The sequence below is a fragment of the Pogoniulus pusillus genome, chromosome 28, assembly GCF_015220805.1.
Source record: "Pogoniulus pusillus isolate bPogPus1 chromosome 28, bPogPus1.pri, whole genome shotgun sequence".
Lineage (NCBI taxonomy): Eukaryota > Metazoa > Chordata > Aves > Piciformes > Lybiidae > Pogoniulus > Pogoniulus pusillus.
In genome coordinates this window covers 9738558-9762618 of record NC_087291.1, presented here as the reverse complement: position 1 = coordinate 9762618, position 24061 = coordinate 9738558, and the positions used below count along the sequence as shown (strand labels likewise).

General features: G+C 42.4%; 1 protein-coding gene across 2 annotated transcripts in view; it reads right to left on the bottom strand.

Annotated features, from left to right (window-relative positions):
• RAPGEF5 (Rap guanine nucleotide exchange factor 5) overlaps positions 1 to 24061 on the bottom strand; it is a 184464-nt gene that overhangs the window by 86230 nt on the left and 74173 nt on the right. For both annotated transcript variants that reach the window (XM_064167093.1, XM_064167094.1), the window contains exon 9: positions 22214 to 22339. In XM_064167093.1, the coding sequence (XP_064023163.1) occupies positions 22214 to 22339 (126 nt within the window). The remainder of the gene's footprint in view (positions 1 to 22213; positions 22340 to 24061) is intronic.

The window sequence follows — 24061 nt, the reverse complement described above, 5'->3', positions numbered from 1 at the left end:
ACCTAGACATGGAAGAATTGCAGGCCCAGAGCATATTTATTTGTAGAAAAATCTGCATACTACACCAGGGCAAATTAATGTGACTGTACAACAAAAGGGGCAGGTGGCAACCATCCCTTCCAGAGGCTTGCAAGCAGTGCGGTGGGGTGTGGAGCTGATTGGAAACTTATCAAGACAACCTTTTTTTCTTCCCTCCTGAAAAAAAAAGTGGATTCCCTGCAGCTGAATCAGTGGCAGAACACATTGGTCTGAACAGAAAGCAGCCTGTCAGGCTACCCTCTCTACCTGCAAATGCTGCTCACTCCTGGCTGGCAGGGCTTCTTTATCTCCCACCCTTCAGGAGCTTATCATGCCTGGAGGTCCAGGTCCCAAGGTTCCCAGAGTAAGTGGCAGGAGAATTAAATCTACATTTCTGCCCTAGGAGAGTTTTGAATTTGTCTTCACCAGAACTGGGGGGGGTGGAAAAGTAAAGAGAGAAGAAAACCTCCCTCACATACTTAAAAAATGTGAAGCATCAGACGCATCCCTCTGGCATATGTAGTTCAAGCAACAGTTCAATCCTCCAACTACCAAAAACTGACTTCTAGTGATATCAGTGGCAATGGATCAAACCTGAAGGACATAATAAAAAAGCTGCAGGATTTATGTCTTGGACAGAAAGTGGGAAGCACTGCTGAGGATTCAAGGAGAACTACAGACTTAACCCAGATACCCCAGGACTGCTAAAATGTACTATTGCTATATGCCTCAGGGAAAGAAGAATGGAAGATGACTGACTAGATATACAGAAGTTATGCTTGAGATAAATGTTAACACCAGAAGGGTGTAATTCAATAGCTTACTGGGATATAAAGAGAATCAGATAACAACTTGATTAACATCTAACAGGGCTCAGACTTGGCTTCCACAGCAGCCCCCATACAACTTCCACACAAGAATGAAACCTGCAGAAGACAGCTCACTAGCACCAGTGGATTTAATTTATTAACATAGACTAATATTCACCTTGGTAAGGACATGTGTACAAAGGCCTTACAATCTCTACAATGGACATAGCAATAAATACATTCCCCTGAAGGAATGGAAGAGATGGCAGTAAACATAGGACATTGTCAGCTTTATACTGCTCTAATTACCAGTGTTAGACATATACAGCTTCCAAGTCAAACAGACAAGATTGCTGATCCCTTTCTTTGCCTTTCATTGCATTTTGTACCTGGTAAAAGTAAAATATTATTTTTAAAAATTACTTATTTACCATCTACCAGAGAAACCTTTGTCTCTTGCCTTGTCTTCATAGCACCTTTCACTGCTGACAATGTCACTACTCTAACTAAAACCAAACAAACACACAACAACAAACAAACAAAAACCCTAACAAAAAAAAAACTGCCCACATTATAAGCTACAATTCCAAAACTGGAAGACTAAAAATTGTCTATTAAACTGAGGTGCTGCTCATTATATTTATCACTGTAAAGCATATCTCCTGTTTGTGTTGATACATTATAGTCACAGAAGGACTCAGCTGATTCTTCATGAGTGAATACTTGGCTAACACTAAGCAAAATCTGATTCTGGTATCACAAAACAGCTTAAGATTAAGTTATGTAAAGCTTGGGCTTGTTCTCAGGAACTCCAGAACCAAATTCTTTCAAGTGCAATGACATTTAATAAAGGCTTCTAACAGCAAGTGTGAAAAGAACACTAAGGGAGTAAAAAAAACCCAAAGCTAAACAAAATTAATTTAACTTCCAGCCCAACAGCTGATGTCACAAAATAGAGCTTATACCCTGTGTTTTGGTGGTCGTTTTCAACTAAGTTAGATAAAGTGTGGCAGTTTCTTTTGAGAAAAGAAGAAATCACTATTCACACAGTTTTCCTGGGTCTGGATGATGGTTTTACCTCACTCTGAAACATCTTGAAATGACCAGCCTTTTTCCTAATGCCTTCTAATGGTTTTTTCCTTGCTAATTAATTCATGTCTCTAAATCATTCAAAAATAGATAAGCCACTAATCACTCACAGCCACGATAATGTATCCTAAGTAGACAGCAACATGGAGAGCATGCAATAAAGCTGCCAAAAAAAAAAAAAAAAAAAAAAAAAGGAGGGGAAAAAATAGGATCTGGAAGGAAAAATAGAGCTCACTTCTTTCACCTAATAGCAGGAGATTTGATTCTGCATTTATTATGTAGGATAAAAGCTCTCTGATGTCAACAGATAATCTACTACAGAAACAAGCAAAAATGCTTTTTACTAATGTTAACATGCACAGGAGCAAATTAAAGGCCTTTTTTGTTGGGTTTTTTTTTTGCTTTGATGCAAGGCTTGTTGTCTACATTTAGCAAAAGTGAAAAACAAAAGAGTAAGAGAGGCAAGAAAGAGCAGGTTAACAATCAACCAGCTGTTGTCAGCAATAATTCATTCAAAAGTGGAGGTTACAGCGCGCAAGGAATAAAGAAATGTTATTGCAAGATTGCAACAAGGAAGAGACTTTACCTGCATGCCTATGCCTATAATAATGCAATAAAAAGGTAAATGATAAATTTAGTGGAATTTTCATGTATTGAAGAAAACCAAAGTGTCATGAACAATCAAAATAACAGAAAATATACAATGCCAGCCAGCACAGTACGAAGTAATGTTTTACACAGAGCTGTTGGAGCTACTCCAGAAGAGGGCCACAAAAACAATCTGAGGGCTGGAATACCTTTGCTATGAGGGAGCTGGGGTTGTGCAGCCTGGAGAAGAGAAGACTCCAGGAGGACCTTATAGCTGCCTTTCAGAACCTAAAGGAAGGCTGGAGATGGCATTTTCATAAGGTTGTCTAGCAACAGGATGAGGGGGAATGGTTTGAAGCTGAGGGAGAGTAGTTTTAGACTGGATCTTAGGAAGATGTTCTTCAGTACAAGGGTGGTGAGACTCTGGAATAAGCTGCCCAGGGAGGTTGTGGATGCATTCTCCCTGGAAGTGTTCAAGGCTAGGCTGGATGAGATTTTGAGCAACCAAGTCTTGTTGAGAGGCTTCCCTGTACACGGCAGGGAGGTTGGAGTAGATGATCTCTGAAGTCCCTTCCAACTTAAGCCATTCTATAAATCTATGATTTTATATTGCTCCTATTTTATGATTTTAAACAATTACTTTTATTTGTCTCACATGCTTGCTTCTTAGCTAGCCACACACTCTCCAAAGTTATTCTAGCCTGAGCGTTGGGAGTTTCCTCTCTGCTTTTTCAGATTATACAACTGTGCCCAACTTTAGGAAGGAGATAAGTTAGTTATACCAAGGGCAGCCTCAATATTTATTCAAGTTATGGAAGGAAAAATGTATCATTCCCACGGCAACTGGCAAGTCACATGGTATCTACAATGAAATGCAGGGTGTCTTGAGTAAACACTCATCTGTGTGCCTGTGTGTCCTCCTCTGCATAGAATGGTTCCTTTGTGGAGGAACATGCACAAATTCCCTCTCTTCTACAAAAAGTTGACAGAAGTAATCCAAAATGCTATTTTTGTATGAGGTAATTTAGCCAGACCTCTCACTGGATTGGCATCGATTAAAAGACTGCACACTGCATGCATTGCTGGGTTTTGCCTCAGTCAGGACTACGAAACCTTGCAAATGCCAGACTGCACCTCTCGGACTCACTTTCTACTTTGACATCAGAAGACTGTTCACAGCAACACTAGGGAAAATGTTTTCCTGACAGTGTGAAGAACTGCCAGACATGCAGTAGCACATCACACTGGGACAGCTGGAGCTGTAACTGCCTCCAGCCATCTGCTCCACCCTTCTGATGGATGTTGCCAACCCCAAAACAAGGACATCTGATCTGCCCTTGGAGCAGCCCTTAACCAGCGGCAGCTCCTTGTCTTGCTGGGCTCAGATGTTATCAGCAGCTAACATCCAATCTCTCCCTGACAGGACCTCACTTCCTCCCCACTCTTAACCAAGACAACTGTCTCTGAGCAACCCCCTCAAACCATACTTTTCTACTGCCAGTCCCATCCATAAAGCATCATATATCCACCAGTCACTGAACTTTGTATTTTCCGGTTGCCCTTTTCTAGCTCTTCTTCTCCAGCCACTACCATGCGTACACAATGCTCTTTCCCCTATCCTTTTCACTGACCACAAGAGGCAGCATCACTCAAGCAAGTGTTCTCCCTTGGATCACTCCCCTTCTCTCTCAAAATGTCTCCTCCTCAACTTCCTGAGCAACCTGCATTGATATTACCTCTAGGAAGAGGTAGCAATGCCACTTGCCATCTCTTCAGATCACACTGTATGCACAGCAGTTTCTTTGGGAGCAAGGGCACCATTTGGGGATGCATATGTCCACTGATATATATTATAACCGCATCTCAATTTTCTACCTCTCACTGCATTCCATCACCACTGGCTGGCCAGCATAGCACAGAAAACCCAGACCTTGCCAACACCTATGATGTCACCTAAGAAAAACTAAAACTCTCACATATCTCTGATCCTGACCTGCCTTCCCCAAGTTCTGGCTTCAATTCCTTTCCAACCTTCATAGCTTCAATCAAGCCATGTACAGAATTACAGTCTTTTTCTGTATAAACTTGAGACATCATCTAATCAGCTTCTTCCTCCTTATTCAGGAAAATATTTTCATATTACATGTTTCAGGAAGTTACTCTCATAAGTCCTTCCAGTAATGACTTCTTAAACCTCTTTACTTTGTCACTGCTGGGCTCTTCCTACCCGGCTGGTCATTTACCTGACCTGAACTACGACAGACAGGGAGATGCAATGCTGTGGGTGAGGAAGAGACATGCTCTGGTATTCATCAGCTTTCACAGAGCAGCTAGGAAAAGGAAAGATAAAATGAGATGTGTGAACAAATGGCCAGGTCTTAACTCCCTAATAAAACCCTCTGGAGAGGGTTACAATGTTCAAGTACTCCAGGGAAATAACTAATGATCCTTTCTTTGGTTCAGTCATGTTTCAAGAAGTGATTGTGCAAGCTACTAAGTGCCTCAGACTGCCTCAGTAATTGCAATGATTTATTTTATGCATCATCATAACTTAGGTCAGGAGGACTTGTGCCTTATGGATGCTGTGAATTTTAGCATAGATATTGGAGGAATAGGAGAAGACAATCACAAATACAGAGACCACAATGATTTAACTAGGAAAAAAAAAGGGACCACTTTCTTAATCCCAGGTACCTAAAACATTTTAAATAAAAACAATTATATTTTCAGGTGAAGTTGATTACATTTTCTTCTGCTCTCTTAAAATATAAGTTATCAATGGCTTTCCAGTATCTGAAGGGGGCCTACAAGAAACCTGGTGGGGGACATTTTAGAATGTCAGGTAGTGATAGGACTAGAGGGAATGGATCCAAGCTAGAGGAGGGGAGATTTAGATTAGATGCTAGAAAGAAGTTCTTCACCATAAGGGTAGTGAGACACTGGAACGGGTTGCCCAAGGTGGAATCCTCATCCCTGGACATTTTTAAGGCCAGGCTCTATGTGGCTCTGGGCAACCTGATCTAGTGGAAGGTGTCCCTACCCATGTCAGAGGAGGTGGAACTAGATGATCCTTGAAGCCCCTTCCAACCCTGACAATTCTGTGATTTTTTTTTCCAGTGTAAGCAATGAACATGCAGGGTAACTACCCACTCACTGAAGACAACAAAAACTCTGTTGTCTCTGTCTTATACCTCTATCTATCCCAGAGGAAACTTTCTCTGTGCAGTTGTGTTTCTTCCTCTAGCCTTAGCAGGTACTAGTGTAGTGGCTGCTTGCTAACAACCAGCAAAGAAAGGGACAAGGCTCATGAGCATTTACTTGACATAAAAAGCATAATCTTTACACCTAGCTACTTACCTGACCTATCAAAACGCTACTGCACTAATGCATTTTGTGAGGACACCCATCCACAATGCAGGAGGATAATGTATGCACAGCAACAAAAGGGACTGATCAGCAACTTCTTAGGCATCCCTGCCCTGCTGGCATGCCTTAAACCCCATTTCGAAGTCACCTTTCCTTCTAGCTATGTGAGGCTTTGCCGGGACAAAAGGACATTCTTAGGATAGTGATAATTTAAAGTGCTGTCATCACCAGAACTTACAGGCTATTTGAAGATCTTTAAGACACTTCGCCTCCACCTCCATCAATTTTAAACTGTTGCCCCAGGAGAACTGAAATAAAAGTGTTGCTAACCTTCAGTACTGTTTTTTTTGGGTTTTGTTTCTAGTTAGTGTGTTTCAAAGTTAGCAATGTGAAAAACACTAAAGTATCCCAGTTTTCAAGGTCAAAATACAAAACACAGCCATGATAGCCCACAGTAACATTCACTTAGTATTCAGGATGCATACTTTCTGAATATCAAATCATGAAATCACTGCAAATTCATCAGATTTTAAGCTTTAGCTCCTTAAAAATTAGACTATGCTAAAAATAAAATGCATTTTTTAATTGGATCTGATTAAGAAGTTCCTGCAAAGCACAAGCTAAGCCTCTAATTAGCTATATATTATCTCAATTGTTATTTCAATATAAGCAAGTTCCTATCTATGCATTTTAATGGAAAATATTCATATACTAAAAACTGGTAAAGCAACAGAAGTCAGAGAAGCTGAATGTCAAGATGCTAAAATTGAAAAAGGTTTCTCTACACTGTGTGTGCCAGGAGAGCAAAAGCTCACAAAACATTTGGCAGTGATTTCCCATGATGAAGCATCTCTTCAGGGCTTTAATTTTTGTGAAAGCCCCAGTCTACTTAGAGCTAACTCCTCGCCCTTAGCAATACAGGTAAAGTTCATTAAATATATTGTCTAAGGTACAACAGTGAAGAAGTTTTGCTGTAGCAAGCACTTAACGTGTGCACGGCAAGTCACAGGGCAAAAAAAAAAGGTAAAAAGGTTTGGAACAAATTATTTGTTATCAGAGGAAAAGTCAGATGGGTACAATGATATTACATATTGTGCTGCATTAGCAAAATTGCCCAAATGAAGAGTCCACAGAATGGGAAGCATTATTAGATCTTAATCAAGGGGATTTTTTTTTTCAAGCAGGCTGGGCACCCAACCATTTGGTGCAGAACCTTTCTGTGCTCAAGAGCACTGGAATACCAGAAACCACAGTGGTAATGAAACAGAAGGAAAAGTGCAAATGCCTATGAGATGATAACTGATTTTCACATTAGAGTGGTCAAACAACTTTTACAGCTTGCTGATATTTCTGCTGGAATGCCAAACCTTTATTTCCTCCTACAGCAGGTAAGACATGAATTTGTACCATAATTAAATTAGTAGATTGTTTTCTGGTTTTTTTGTTGTTGTTTCTATTCTTAGGGGATCCTTAGTACATATTTGAACACCATACAAGTGAAAAACTAATAATATTTTAAAACAAGTATATGCATGATTTGCTGTACAGCTTTTCTCTAATACAAATACTTACTGTTTATATGTCACTGCAATGAAAACAGTACATGTCAATTGGTTAACCAGCAAATATTAAAGTGCACTGCTGCAGCAGCTCAAAAGGAAAATGCTGTAGTGGAGTTGTAGCCTTTTTTCCTCACCTAGTACAAAACTAAGTTTTGCACCAGGGAAGAAAGAGTGGTGTCTGTATGTGTAAGTGTGTCTGTGTAACAGCTGGGGGTGGGTGCGTGAGAACAGACGAAGTACAGGGAGCACAGGGCCACTCAGCACAGAAACAGATTAACTCCCTTCTGAGGGTGGCTGTGCATCCCACACAAATTAGCACAGATACCCATAGCTCTGTTGCAAAAGTGGAGCATGTTCCTTCACTTCCTGCATAGGTTCCTACCAGAAAACGCCTTAAATTAAAACAGAGAAGCAGATTTTTTGGGGTACCCAGAAATGAAGGCTACAGCTGCACCTCTGAGAACACACAAAAAAACTATCTAAAGGGCCTTTCTTAAAGGGCCATCCTTAATAAAATACCTGATCTAGGGGTTCTACATTAAAAATCTGTCACCTGAAGCAATCTGTTCAGACTTTTAAAATCAAGCTGCTTCTATCTATCTATAAGCATCTTTCAGCCAGCCAGTGCACACCAACTACTCAAACACCACATCAGTATGGGAGAGCATCCTGAAAGCCAATATTCACAATGCTTCTGGGAGCAAGGAAGCAGCAATTCCACGTACAAAGGAGGGTCTGAGACACTAAGGCGTTCAGTCGTTCAAGAAAAGACTGGATGAGGCACTTCGTGCCATGGTCTAGTTGATTGGACAGGGCTGGGTGGACTGGATGATCTTGGAGGTCTCTTCCAACCTGGTTGATTCTATGATTCTATGAAGCCTGCACAAGACAGGGAGTTCCCAAGTCCTCTCACGACACCTTGATTCCACCATGCACCCTTCCTCTTCAGGAAGGCAGCTGTGGGAATCACAGAACCTTAGGTTGGAAGGGACCTCCAGAGATCATTAAGTTCAACACCCCTGCCAAGGCAGAGTCTCCTAAGGTACTCTGCACAGGAATATATCCAGGCAGGTTTTGAAAGACTCCAGAGAAGGAGACTCCACAACCTCTCTGGGCAGCCTGTTCCAGTGCTCTATCGCCCTCACTGTGAAGAAGATTCTCCTGATGTTGAGGAAAAACCTTCTGTGTTTCAGATTGTAGCCATTGCTCCTTGTCTTATCACTGTGCACCACTAAAAAGATGTAGGTAACTCTGTAGGTAATGTGTACCTAAAAAGAGTTACCTGAAGGTACCCAGTGAAGAGACAGTCTGCTTCTATCACTTTTTCTGTCAGCAGACACTGGACAGAGAGCAGAGGAAAGGTGATATTCACAGCTCTGACATCCCTGAGGTAGGGACACAGAACTTTGTACGTGTCTCAAATGTGACGCCCCAGATTCAGGTTTTGATCTGAAGAACTGAAAAGGAGATTGAAACTATCCAGAAATTGCTAGATGAAAACCTGAAGTAATTTGAAGAGAGAAAGAGGAGAGGAACGTCAGAACAGATGGGTCACCAGGAGAAAGCAGCTTCTTTATGTTACCACCTGAGAATGTAATGAATGGTTATTTCTACAATGAGAAACAAAAATTCCCTAAGTAGCTCTTGCTTTTAGCAAGGTTTGCAGTCTGTTTAATGAATAAATATTTACAGCACATACACATCTAGGCACATAGCTACAGAAGGAAAACTGGGAGACTGTAAGCACCCCAAGCTCCCTAGCAAAAGAGGATTCTGCCAGCAGGGCAAGGGAGGGGATTCTGCCCTTTTACTCTGCTCTCCTCAGACCCCACACGGAGTGCTGTGTGCAGTTCTGGAGCCCCCAGCACAAGAAGGACATGGAACTGTTGGAGCTGTTGGAGTGAGTCCACAGGAGGCCACAAAGATGATCAGAGGGCTACAGCAGCTCTGCTATGAGATCTGGGGCTCTGCAGCCTGGAGAAGAGAAGGCTTCCAGGAGACCTTGTAGTGGACTTCCAGTATCTGAAGGAAGCCTACAGGAAGGCTAGGAAGGAACTATTTACAAGGTCTTGTAATGACAGGATGAGGAGTAATGGGTTTAAACTGGCAGAGGGGAGATTTTAACTAGATTTTAGGAAGAAGTTCTTTCCAGTGAGGGTGGTGAGACACTGGCACAGGTTGCTTGGGAAGATTGTGGCTGCTCCCTCCCTGGAGGTGTTCAAGGCCAGGTTGGATGAGGCCTTGAGTGACCTGTTCTAGTGGGAGGTGTCCCTGTCTATGGCAGGGGGTTGGAACTGGATGATCTTTGAGGTCCCTTTCAGCCTAAACCATTCTATGATTCTATATCCTGTCCTGAGAAAGGCCAAGATGCAGGATGCTATAACCTGCAACGTGCAGGATTTGCTGGATCCCCAGTGGGGCACTGGGCACTGTTCAGCCCCTCTGGAAAATCTTGTAGTGCCAATGATAAGGTAGGACAATCCTCCACCCAGGCTTAATGTACTACTTCTGCCTCTGCTAGAAATAGCAGTAAAGAACTCACTTCAAAGACAGTTTTGTATAGAAGCCAAGAAGCTGCATGCTTCTTTTACACAAGTTCATCAAATCTAGGAAACCAAGAAGAAATCAATATGGCCCAGTGATTAATTCACTATAGCTACTGTGTACAGACGGACAGATTATTTGGACAGACTGAATCAATGTGTTGATTCCACTGCAAAGATTCAGGTTTCACTTAGGAGGAGACAAAGCCAGAGTGTTGGTGCACTTCCCAGCCATGTTCCATCCACACAAAGAAATCCAGGCCTGACTGTGTCTCGGTTTTAGTTCAAAACCTGAATAACCAGGCTTTATATGTGAGAACTGAAGTTCTGACCTCTTCAATCCAGCCAACCCTGATTAGTGGCATCTCCCCTGACCCTGACCACATGAGTTCCCTCTATTAACATGCTAAATATGGCCAACAGCATATTTTGCAAGCACTAAATCAATGTAAGTGTTGTAGTTGTATCCACATATATAGAATCATAGAATCAGTCAGGATCAGAAGGGACCACAAGGATCTAGTTCCAGCCCCCCTGCCATGCCCAGGGACACCCTACCCTAGATCAGGCTGGCCAGAGTCTCATCCAGCCTGGCCTTAAACACCTCCAGGGACAAGGCCTCAACCACCTCCCTGGGCAACTCATTCCAGGCTCTCACCACTCTCATGCTGAACAACTTCCTCCTCACATCCAGTCTGAATCTCTTCACCTCCAGCTTTGCTCCATTCCCCCTAGTCCGGTCACTCCCTGATACCTGAAAAAGTCCCTCCCCAGCCTTTTTGTAGGCCCCCTTCAGATACTGGAAGGCCACAATATATGTTTTAAATGCTCTTGTGGTGAATAACCCCTTCCTTGCAATATCAAAAGTATATGGCTAAAATGATGTTGTACGTGTCTGATATGTATGTGTGTTCCTCTAAAAAGGGAAGAGCTGCTGTGAAATTGCAGTCAGAAAATGCGGTGCATATCCTCATTCTGTGCTTGTCTCCTAACTCTACCAAAAGCAGAGCTTCTCCTTTGTTCCTCCGAGCACTGGGCTAAGCAGAAATGCTGCTCCTGAGAGAGCATGCACAGACCTACTCCTCACACCTCCACAAAGAATGGAGACAAACTGAGGAATGGTGTTCTCACTCCAGCCACTCCAGGTGAAACAGAGACAATGCACAGCACAGCCAACAATGGAGTGTGAGGTGGACGCCTTTCCCTTGATCAAGCAGGGCTGTGTAGTCCAGCACCACCCGCTGCTCAAGGCTCACCCTTGTTCAGAGCTGGGTTTGATCCTCAGCAAGCTGTTAAAGGAAATACCAGCTCCCATTCATGCTCTTCCTGACTTAGGTCATTCTATTATTTTCCAAGTCACCAAGTGAAGCTAAAATACTTTTTTCCCTGAACCAGCAACTGCTGCTGCTGCTCCCACAGGTCAGTCTTCCCTGCTCCTACACGTACGTTCCACCCAGCAACAAAAAAGCTGGGAACTGCTTGCCACATGGTAACAGCAAATACATTCGAGGAAGGCTGCAAGGTCACTGCTAATTTCAAACCCTGTTTCATGTTTCCACATGAAACATCTAATTAAAACTTTTCACTGGGTAGTTAAAATGAAATCCATGCAGATGCACTTGAGACCTCATTTTCATGTGCTGTGAATTAGAATACAGGAGGTGCCGCACACAGCAGCAGGAACACTAATCGAGGAAGGAGGGGGGAATACCTGCTTTGATTTAGAGGGAGATAGTCAGCAAAAATGCCACTAATCGCCTGGGTTTTCATTCCTTTGCTCTTTGAGCTGCCACATGCAACCAAGAAAAATGAATGCAAGCAGTGGATTAACTGCTAGCAAATCAGCATTCTCCACAGGTGACCATGTGTCAAGCACATCTTGCAAAATGCCACCACCTTCCAAGGCTACAGTGTGACAAAAGCATTGGACCCAAAGGGCTATACCCTGCTCTCACCAAAAAATCTATTCATATCAGCAGGAGCTGAATTTAGCTTTAAAATGCAGGCACAGTGAGTGACAGAATGGCCATAGCGAGAGGACAAGGTGCAGAGATTTTAGGGACGTCTCATGATGAAAACAAACTAAATTCTGAGGGGGGGGAAGAAGCCTATTAAAAAAAGTCAAAACACCCAAACAAAAAAAAAACAACCCCACCAAGGTCGAGTTGTCCTTACTTTCTTGCTATAGTGGAGGCAGAGACAGATACTTCCCTAGCTGCCCTTTATCCAAAAGGCCCTGAGTGCAGATAGCCTGGCTGGTGTAGGACAGGCAGCTGAATGGAGCGAAAAGGCTGAGCCTTCACACCAGCAAGCTCCAGGTATTCTCTGGAGCCTGCCTGCAGGAACAAATGCCAACAAATGCTGGTAGAATCTATTCCAGTGAGATCCTGACACAGGCTGTCAGATCTCTACAGAAAGCTAGGTTGCTCTGGCAGCTGTGAAGGTTAGTGGTGCCAGCCTGGCAGCACTGGAAAACAAAGGAGGCATCATTGATTCCAGAGCATTCAGTCACTGGAACCATGCTGACCTCAGCATAGACTGCAGATCCCACTACAGAACTGGCTCTGGTGCAGTTTCCACTCCAAAAAGCAGCCAAGCCTGATATGTAGAAATATGTTCATCTGTTCAATGACACTAGCCATGTATCTTCTGCATTACTGGCCCAAATAACCACTTCAATGGAAGTGAAGATGCTTCTTGGAATAATTCAAGAGGAGAAAAAATCCAAGGGGGATATGTGAAGCACAGGCCCCTTTTACATAACTGATCTCTGGGCAGACTACCAAATCTCAGACAGCTTCTAAAAAGGATGATGTGGTGGACAGCCATCAGCTTCTAGCTTATCAACAAAGTTTGCCAGTTTTCTTGCCTGCTTCTTTTCAGCTAGGTCCATACTATAAGCCAACGCAAGATGTCCTTGATTGAATTCAATTCCAAGAGAAAAGCCTAATAAAACAATGAATGGTATAAAAGATCTTGGTAACTGAGAGGTGAAGGACAAAATTATTTCTCCTGAATTTCAGAAACTGCATTAAATTTATGACCTAAGTTTGCATGGCAGATATTCAAAGCATTATCAGCTTTTCTTTTTAATCTTCCAGAATTTAGATAACAAATTCCCTAACTTGACACATCCAAGCACTTTTGTTATTCAAAGCTCCCAGAACAAGTGTAGAAGTAACTGCACAGAAGCAGGTACACTCACTATATTATCAGCCTTACTGGGAGCTTATTGATGTCATAAATCAGAAAAATGAAGAAAATAACATTGAGTGCATTGATCACACAAAGAGAGGGACAGAACTGTAAATTTAAAACTGGAAAACATTACAGCACACACTTTGAATTCATAAATTCATTTCTACTTCTCTAAAGGGAAAACACAATAGATCAACTCTGTGTAAGCCTTTAGACAGTCTAGAAACATAAGCAACTTAGAGAGAAACACAGAAGCAGGGGACAGTGACAACCTGCAGATGAGAGCTTTCAGAGAGTTCCTCTGTTTATTCACATTGACAAATGGAGCTGAAGGCAGAACCAAGGAGCCATGTTTTCAGTGCTTGTGCTACCAGGACTTGTGTAGTCCCATTCCCCATGAAAAACGTCATTCCTGTCCACTCTCCGGTACTCACCTCTGTCTTTGTACATGTAAGCTTTCACAAGGCCACACGGTGAAGCACAGGACCTAGACCAGAACTATGCCAATCAAAAAAAGAGGGGGAAAAAAACAAACCACAAGGACATTTAATTTGACCAAGCTCAGTACTAGATTTGGTAAGTTACAAGGCTTTGGGGACAGAAGGAAGGCTGTGTTTCACCATGAGCAGCAGAGTAGGTCTTGTCAGCAAGGGTCATGGGTGACACCATGTCTCATTTTCAGCCCATGTTCATATCCATAATACGATGCTGAAACTCACCCAGTTAGAAAGAAACCCCACAAGAAAGGTGTATTTATTTCGTTTTTCAGCTGCATTATTTCCAGTGTCTCCTCACAGAACAGCACAACACAGGGCAGCACAGGGCTGGGGACAAGCAGGCAGGGAAGGGATGCTGCTGATGGCACTGTCCCAGAAGTCACATCCAAGGAGCCAGAGAGAGCAAAGTGACTACAACTGCTTGGCTTTGCCTCAGCTATGTTCAGATTCTTAAAAAACACCCCCCTGGCCTTCAGCAGTTCAAAGTCCAACCCCCTTCCAGCTCACTGGGATGCCCAAACCACCCTGAAGGACCTCAAAGCAATTCACCAACATTCATTAACCACTGCAGGTTTTATAGCACCCCTTCAAGGTCCTACATGTTTAAGACTCCATTTTATATCTGAGCAAACAAAGGTGCAAAGAAGTGACATGATTTGAAGAAAGCTACATATTAAATAACCAGTGGAGTCAAAAATAAAAATGCAGTGTTCCCACTCCCAGTTTTTAGCTGGCTAAATACCACCTGCCCTTTTTACTCCTTTTAGTCCAGTAGCCAAGGTATTGTCCCATACAAGAATGAGTCACCATTCCACACCAAAGAAAGCCCAGCATGCGAAATGTGTATGTGGAATTTCCTTCTATACAAAGTAGCTTAGTGGTATAGAATAAGCCTAAGAGGAGCAAATTAGGTTTTCTTTTCTTTTAAACACTAGGCCAAGCATCTGGAGGAAATAAAGTACTATGGAAGTACGTGACTTCACTCAAAGCTAAGAGTGAGCTTTCCACTCAACATGTTCCTATGCTAAGCTTACAATGCACCATGTGAGCACAAGCATCACTCCTCTCAAGTATGTTACTAAGGACCATATTATTTCCCCTCACTGGCAAGGCAGTGCATTACTTTGCACTCCTGGCAAGAGAGCAAGATTCTTCTCCATAACTTTGGCCACACTACACTCAACAAAACCAAAAGTAAGTCCTCTTTAAAATATACAGTAAATAAAAATACTTTTCTTATTATTTTCACAAAAATGCTACAAGAGACTGAAGAAAGGTTTTCCTAGCAGCCAAACTATTATGGAATCACAGAAGGTTAGGGGCTGGAAGGAACTCAAAAGCTCATCCAGTCCAATCCCCCAGCCAGAGCAGGATCACCTATACCAGATCACACAGGAACGCATGCAGGCAGGTCTTGAATATCTCCAGAGAGGGAAAATCCACAACCCCCCTGGGCAGCCTGTTCCAGTGTTCTGTCACCCTCACAGGGAAAAAAGATCTTCCTCATGTTTCCATGGAACTTCCTATACTTCAACTTCCACTCATTGCCCCTTGTCCTGTCACTGGACATCACTGGCTCCATCCTCCTGGCACTCATCCTTTACATATTTATAAACATTGATGAGGTCACCTCTCAGTCTCCTCTTCTCCAAGCTGAAGACCCCCAGCTCCCTCAGTCTCTTCTCATAAGAGAGATGTTCCACTGCCTTAATCATCTCCATGGCTCTGCAATGGACTCTCCCAAGCAGTTCTCTAAGATCTTTCTTGAACTGAGTGGCTCGTAACTGAAAACAATATTCCAGATGAGACCTCATCAGGGCAGAGTAGAGGAGGAGGAGAATCTCTCTCAACCTACTAACCACAGCCCTTCTAATACACCTCAAAATGGCATTGGCCTTCTTGGCTGCTAGAGCACACTGCTGGCTCACAGTCAATCTTCCCATCCAGGAGGAATCCCAGTCTTGCATCTGAGCAAGAGGATCCTTCTCTCTCCCATATTGTCATTATGTCAAAAAGATGCCCATGCCTGCTCTGCACTAAAAAACAAACAAAAAAACCACTTAGCACCTGCAGAAATCTTTAAAAACAAACAAACAAAACCACTTAGCACCTGCAGAAATCTTTTCTTCTCAGGAGATAAAGAGGTTGGTTTATGGAGAACAGGTGATCACCTGAGGCTATGTATTCATTCCAGGTGAGGAAATATTGACCATCTGGGATAGAACACTCTCTCCAGAACATGACAGAACTAGATTAAAGTCTCTGTTCCTTCTGATTCAGACCAGAGACTTGAACTTCAAGTTACCTCCACAGCAAGCTTGTACCTACCTATTTAAGTACTTACTCCTACTCAACATGGAGCTATAAACTGACAAGCTTATTGACAGACTTTTTTCTTGGCTTGTAGCTGATGATTAAGTCAAAATTACAACCTATCATCTTACTCTGGTACAGCTCTCTCTCCTAATGCTGGTGGACCAAGAAGTATGAAGGCAACAGCAGAATCTTGTGCAGATGTGCTAATTCTGCTCTGTTTCAGTGACTTCAGACAACTATACAATCTCATGGTTATACAAGCCATGAAGGTTTCTGCAAAGGCTTTCACTATGCTATAGACATTATGTCCATTTGAACCACAGTTCTGCAAGAGATGCAGAACAGCCTCCAAACGCAGTAAATCTGCATTCAAGCTACCAAATAGATCTGACTCAGCCAAAACAGATACAACAAAAGCAATGATGGATTTCTTTGAAAGGAAAGCAAAGATTTCACTGACTGACTGCATTCAGATATCAATTGGTGTCATAATTGTAAGGAATATTTTTTTTCTGTTGGAGCAATGATTACTGATCATCAACAATTCATCACTGCGAGGCCACAACTATGTCAAGCTAACAAAAGCTGCAGCTCTGGACATGTCCTGACGTTCATTCTTGTCTCCTTGTAAGGCATCCAGCTGGGCAGGTAGGTGCACCCTGAAATAACCTTGATGTGTCACAGCTGGAATTTCCTCAAGAAATTCCTTGGTTGTGAGTAATCCATACAACTCGAGGGTCTAAATAATTAATCTTCTTTAGTAAGCCTTCTAAGAGCTTCAGCACAACCACTAACCTGCTTCAATGAGCGAATCATCTGTCTTCTTAATGAGACCACTGATTACAAAACTTAGTGCCCAGTAAATTAACAAAACTGTTTTTCAGTAATTGTTGTCCTTGTGAAAGCACACCTGCCCTGCTACAATCCAGCTCTTTCATCTTGAACTGCCTAAGTCACAGAATCAATACATGCAAGCTGTATATACTTCTGCCCTTTTAAGCGCTACATAACTCTAATTAATATATACATTAATCTGTAAAGGCATTACAAGGTGGATTTACCAAACACTCCCCTCCCCACTGATGCATGTAAGTAGTGGTAGAGCTCTTGTCTAGAATATCATTTATGTCATTGAAAAAATGAATTCATACTCTTTAGTTCTCTGCTGAACATAGCCTGGAGAAGAGGAGGCTCAGGGGTGACCTTATTGCTGTCTACAACTACCTGAGGAGTGGTTGTGGCCAGGAGGAGGTTGCTCTCTTCTCTCAGGTGGCCAGCACCAGAACGACAGGACACAGCCTCAAGCTACACCAGGGGAAATTTAGGCTCGAGGTGAGGAGAAAGTTCTTCATTGAGAGAGTCATTGGACACTGGAATGGGCTGCCCGGGGAGGTGGTGGAGTCGCCATCCCTGGAGCTGTTCAAAGCAGGATTGGACGTGGCACTTGGTGCCATGGTCTAGCCTTGAGCTCTGTGGTAAAGGGTTGGACTTGATGATCTGTGAGGTCTCTTCCAAACTTGGTGATACTGTGATATCAGAAAATCTTAATTTTCCTTTGAACATTACTGTCGATTTCTTGAAAGCTTATGCTGTTGCTCTGACTATGAAAACAGTATCTAGAGAGTATTTTCCCCATCATGCTGAGGTGAAAAGCACTTTCACTGCTTCAGTAAGGATGGCACTAAACAGATGTGATTTTCTTAACTGGTGCAATGCTTCATTGAAATAACTGGAAAATACTGTACAAACAGTAGCATGTCTACTACACAGGCATTATTTAATTGAGCCTCTAGTTGCTTAAAAGGAGTTCCACAAACAGAGTGTAGTGCAGCTATGCCTCAGATGAATGCTTGAGCAAAAGTTACGACAGCTTCCAATGGTTTTGCATGCAAAACTTCCTTTTTATATTATAATTAACGCTAACAGTAAGCAAACTTCTTAAAAAGAGCAGCTCATTCTGTAGCTGAATATTTCAATACAGACTTTAAATCTCTTTTCTGTCAAAGCAATTGTTTCAAGGGAATGAAATATTTGAATAACATAAAAACACAAATATCCAGGTTTCCATTTCCCTAGGTTTACGAGTGTGATTTGCATGTAATCATAAAATGAGAACTGCAAGCTTGCATAGTTTTTACTGTAGCCCATGTCTGATGCTAAAATAATTTCTGTGCATTTTAGGCAACCCTTTAGTTATCTCATCTCATTGTAGGAATGCAAGAGCAGAGATGAAGCTCATCTGCCTGTTTAGAAGCTAATTTACTTCTATTTACTTTCCGCTCCTCAGCAAAACTGAAGCTTTAGGAAACCTAGCACACATGGTAGGTTCAATGCTTTAATCAAGAACCTTACTGCAACACATTAGCAAGTGAAAATGGGGGGGGGGATCACTATAATTTAGGTTTTTTATTCCTCTACAAGTTTGTGAGCAGCATTACAGTCAGAGCACTTTGCAAACATTATGTTCTCTAGAGAGGGACCTGGCACTGTGTGCTACAGAAGACCAATCTCCAGTTCTAAACCAGTCTAAAGAGGTCACAGCAAGCTTGCAGTAACAAATAAGCAGCTCACATATAAAGGAGCTTGTGTTCAAAACTTCTGTACTAGTAGCTCTTTTCCACAACGCTTTTTTATTCAAACCACAACTAAGAAAAGAAGTGGTAATATACCAGAAACCTGAAACAACCAGCATAGACTTTCTGAGAGCTTAAAGTATGATGTGAAAAAATATGCACATACAAAATCCCCATATATATGTCCTGATTTTCACCCTTCAGAACATGCTCAAACTAAAGGAATCTCTTCTCTCTGCCACCATACCTCCAAACTGAGCTGTTTCCTCCAGTGAACTATCCAGCTGTGATGTATTTTCTCTCTTCCAGGTCATCTGCTTTATTTTCTAAGAAAAATCTGAAACAGTGACCCAAACCAATCCATACTTCATCTGCCTACTCTTGGCTACAGACCAGCCTCCAACACCACATCACGAACAACACAACTACTTATTTTACCTGCCCCAAAACATCTGCAAGACCAGACTCAACTACCTTTCCCATGTGAGTACACAAAGTTCTGCCCTCAGACTCAGATGAAGATGGTCATTAGTTATTTAAATGATAAGAGAGTTCATCAGTTGCCCTCACAGCTCAGCTTCCCCACACACTTGAATGCTACAAACACACAGAGGTTGTTTCTCTGGACAGTTCCACATTTCATTCAACGCAGAAGAAAAAAACTCTTGGGGTCCCTGGGTGGCAAATTCTTCAATTAGGCTGACAGTTCTTTCTTCTTCAAAGGAGGAGAAGAATCAGCAAAGCCCAATCATACTACATTTGTGTTTGCTGTATAGGCAGTGTGAGGTTGTTCTAATCTGAAGAGGCCTGCTTTAGTGGCTAGCACCAAAGGAGACACAACTCCATTTCCCATTGGGAGAGTCCATATAAAGAATTCTCTATATGGACAAGTCTAACCCTGTTTTCAAGTTGGGTTGGGTTTCTTTTTTTAGAATATTCTTAGAGGAGAACAAATCAGAACTCTGCTTCTGGAAAAAAAAATCCCTTTTGGCCATCTTGGAAAGGGCAATTTTACTGCCAGGTGGGTTACAAAACCCCCTAGTGTCAAACAGAACCACTGTCCTGGGCTGACTGAAACACACAGCCCTGCAAACCAGCAGCATTTCTGCTTCAAGATGGGCTGCCAGGAGGCCAGCCCTGCTAGCTGGCTCCCCAGGCACAGGGAGAGAAGCCTGGCAGGGTGTCCAGGCATCAAATTTACAGACCTAACTCCATGCTTTTGAGGAAGGCAGATCATCCATGAAAACACTGCTTGAGCTCCCCAGGAAAGAAAGCTGGTGAAAGCTTTAGCACAGGGATACCTTCTGAGGGTCATGTGGAGAATGCACAGAGCTGCTCCACTTCACTGTCTACATTAAGTGCCCATTACCCTGCGTTGCTAAGAAAGTAATCTAAAAGTAAACAGGTTTTAACAATAAAAGAGAAAGATGGGCATGATACACATAATTCTGTAAGGACACCACACCCTAAACATGTTGTTCCTCTAACCTTTACAGTGAGCACAAGGAACTGGCCAGTACACTGGTGCCAATGAATCTGTCATCACTTGGGAAGTCTGAAAGCCCACATCTAAGTGGTACTCAGTACAATCCAGTCTGCTGCTTTTTGCTTTGGAGAAGAGTGGGAACAGCTGCTCAGAGTAGCAAACTCTGCCCAGTCAGCCAAATCCTGCCACCTGCACATGCACCAGAGCCACTCACAGACCACAAGGACGGAAGGGAGGGAGAGGAAGGGATGGAAGCTTACAGCTTCCTGAACGTATGCAACCCTCCACCCTTAACACAGTAAAGCATGACTTCTGTCCAGCGAGAATGAATTACTTGAGTCAGCTAAACTGAGAACCTTACAGCAGACCTTGCCCATGTTCAGTAATGCCTTCATGGTGATTGTTCCTAACAAAATCAATAGCCCTGTTGGGTCCTTTGTGAATAGACACACACCAAGGACTGCAAGTCTCTCTTCACTCAGAGCACAGGCTGCCTGGACTGCAGCAAAGAGCCATGTCACCCCCCACCCTACATTAACCAGCAAAAGGCAGAACAGGGTGGGGGAAGCACACCATAATTTGTTATTGTCAGCACTAGCTGCAAGGCATTCCCCACCCAGAAATAAAGGGCATATGAGGAATGACCTGGGCTTCTGCAGTCTCTCAGATGACATTTCTCTTTCCTGTCAATTCCCCAGGTCTAAAGGCACATCCTTGCCCAAGAGCAGTAACTGCTCAGTATGGATATGAGCAGCTTGCTCTAGCTTCTGCTAAACTGAAGTCACTCATCTCCTAAATAGCAGCAATTGCTAAGTACCATGCTTTTCAAAGAAGAAAAACTGAGCACTTTTTGCTTCCATTTCTGGAACTGTGCTGTAATCTGTGCAGCTATAGAGCTGCAGCTGACACCACAGCAGCCTTTGCAATCACCAGAGTAAGGCAGCAAAAATAGCCACTGAATTGTTGAAGTATCAGTCCCGACACTCCCTCTCCCCCCTATGCCCACAGCATCTGTAATCTTCCTTCCAAATCCCAAAACACAATTAGAAACCTTCTCCGTCTTAAAATCTTCTCTGCTTAAGCACCTAAACTTTTAATTGTGCTTTGATGATACAGTTTAAAAACACATGGAAATTCTGTCAGATGTCCATGGCCAGTGAATCTGCTGAGGAACAACTCAATCTCAGGGATATGAGCCTGGCTAATTACCCTTCTCCCTCATGCTCAACTACTGATCTAACTACACCAAGGTAGACCTTATATGCTGCCAAACAGAACAGCATGAAGCTCTGGAAGAAGATTTCATTTTTTGCTTTTCCTCTGTGCAGCCTTACATCAGTAGGAAAGAGCTTGCAGATGAGCTGAAAGTGTGTCTTTTCTAAAGCCATGCCTTTCTTCTACTGTCCAGTAAGCAGAAAATGGAATAAATTACATATAAATTACAGCAAGCCACATGAAAACTAGGTGGGATTTTTGTTGTTTCTTGCAGTTATTATCCCAGCACTTTTAGATGAATATGCAATCAGAATAGAAATCTTTACCAGGAGAACAAAATGAGGATACATTGTGCTATAAGCAGAGCAGTCAAGTTTTAGTCCATTTTCAATCCAGTTATTAACACCTCAATAACTGTTTTTAAAAGCATTAAACAGGATGCTGCTCTCTTCAGTGTCACTTTTGGCTGAAAATACTATTTTTAAAAAAAGAAATTGCTGCATTCCCTATCCAGATTAATCAACACTGAAAAGCTCCAGACAGTCTTGCATCCAAATACACCAGTAACGAAGCAATTTTAAGACAACTTAAGGTAAAGTACTTAAAGCACTCATATGCCTTATACATTATTTAAATAAAGCCTGAAAGCCAAATATTTCATAATCACCAGCAACAACTTGGTAGAAAGCATCCTAAAATCATCTTCTGTTTCAGATGTAAGATATTAATAACAGTAACTGACAGTTAATGACAACATAATAATTTAAGTGTGTTGACAATTATTGAACTGAACGCACTTTGGAGAAATGTAAATGCCAGAGGAGAGCAGCTACAGCTCCATGAGTAATGTGTGCCTTGGTTTCTGACCATCAGCTTTACTATTTCAGTTTTGTGACCTAAATCTCCCTTCCACACCAGAAAGAAACAAACAACCCAAACAAGAAATGTCTTACTTGTTCTGCCTTCTCCGGTGGTTTCCTATCCGCCTGCAGAAACTGGCAGTTTTCTCTCGCCAGCTTCTGGACCAGCTCGATCCGTCCGATGTCATCTCTTCCCTGAAGCTTGCACAAGACCCCTGCCTTAAGGGTGGGAGAAAGAGCAAACAGATACTTAAATCCACAGTCCCAGGACATGACACCACCACAGATTTCAAGCTTAAAAGAAATGCAGCTGTTTTCTCATATTTGCAGTACTTCGGTGCCACTTGAACACAAACAAGTTGCTGCTTCCAGGAAAACAAGTGGAGGGGAGCTGAGGCACATCTGACTCTCCAAACGTATCTACTTTGGAGGAGCAAAGGCAGAGCTAACTAAATCAACCGCTCCTCTGAGTGTGACTATCAGATACGCTGTGTTTTATTTGTTCCTGTCAGCCTGTTTCCTGTTATATAAGAGAACAAGAGCAAGAGGTTAAAAACTCATGGGAAAGTTAGCCAGGAACAGCCCTGGAAAAAGAATGAACTGCAACACAAGGCACTCCTAAAAATAACAGGCTACAACTCCCTCTGCTCCCACTCCAACCATTTTTCACATATGCAAGCCTCAAGAGGGAAAAGCCACTTGTCTCGTATTTATCTGTTCTGTAAACAATAAATCAATATCTCCTGATTTTGTTGAGGGAAGAAAATGAGATTTGCCTTAAAAACTACATTAAAACTATTTTTTTTCCAACTTATTTTTGGGTAATATCCTGCCAGTTATTCAAGCCATGCCAACAGTGTTTTTGTCAAAACATTCAGCACAGGTTGCTTTATAATGGCATATATCTTTATATATGTGTGTGTATGTATGTGTATTATATGCATAGGTGTATTATATGTATGTGTGTATGTATATATAAATGTATATATGTAGGATGTATAAATTCAGATATAATGACAGATTCATGCTTGCACACAGGCATATCAGAACCATCATGAAGTTAGCTGATGTGGGCTAAACTGCTCCCTGCAAACTCAGTGGCTAATATCAGTGCCTGTGATTCAGTCGTGGATAGAGCCTCTGCATAACTGAGACCTGGCTTGATGATGCCGCACAGCTTTTACTATCCCAGGTGTTTCCTGATGGGAACAGCACATGCCTTGGGAGGGACGAGCTTGTGGCATGTCTATGATATTGATATGACTTTACAGGCAATCTGCATATAAACCTTTTTCCCCCACTTCCTCCACCCTTCTCTTTCTACTCTGTGTCCTAATTTTAACTGAATCAGTATCTACTTCAAAATTCATAAAACATCTCATGTGTCAGGACCAGAAACCAGGGATGCCTTGACCACTAATCCATAGTGCCATGCAGACTCTTTAGTCTTGAGAAACTCCTGTCTCTGACAGCTGAGGGTGTGAGATTACCCACCCAAACTTTCTTACAATTCATTGGTTTCTTATAGGAAAAACAGAAATGTGGGTTAAAGTTTCTTCATCTGTGGAGGAAAAGCAATCTGCTTTCTGAATAAGTGTTTTAATGCTGACTGGGGGAAACAAAAAGGTTTCACCACCAAATCAAGAGAGTCATCCTTGCTGAATTGTTTGAAAGAAATGCTTACATTCCTTCAGTCTGGATGAAGGCATCTCCTCAACAAGCCTGCGTCAGACACTTGTGCTGTAGAGGAAAGGACTGCAGATGCAACCAGTGCTTTGCATGTCCATTCTTCGGCACTCAGCCTCCTGAAGAGCACAGCTTTCCCACAAGGAACCTACGCACCGCACTGAAGGTCAGAAACCGAGCTGACAATAAGGAAGGGCACCACCTAACCTAAAGGTCCTGATATTTTCTATGAGATTCCAATCCAAAGACACTGAT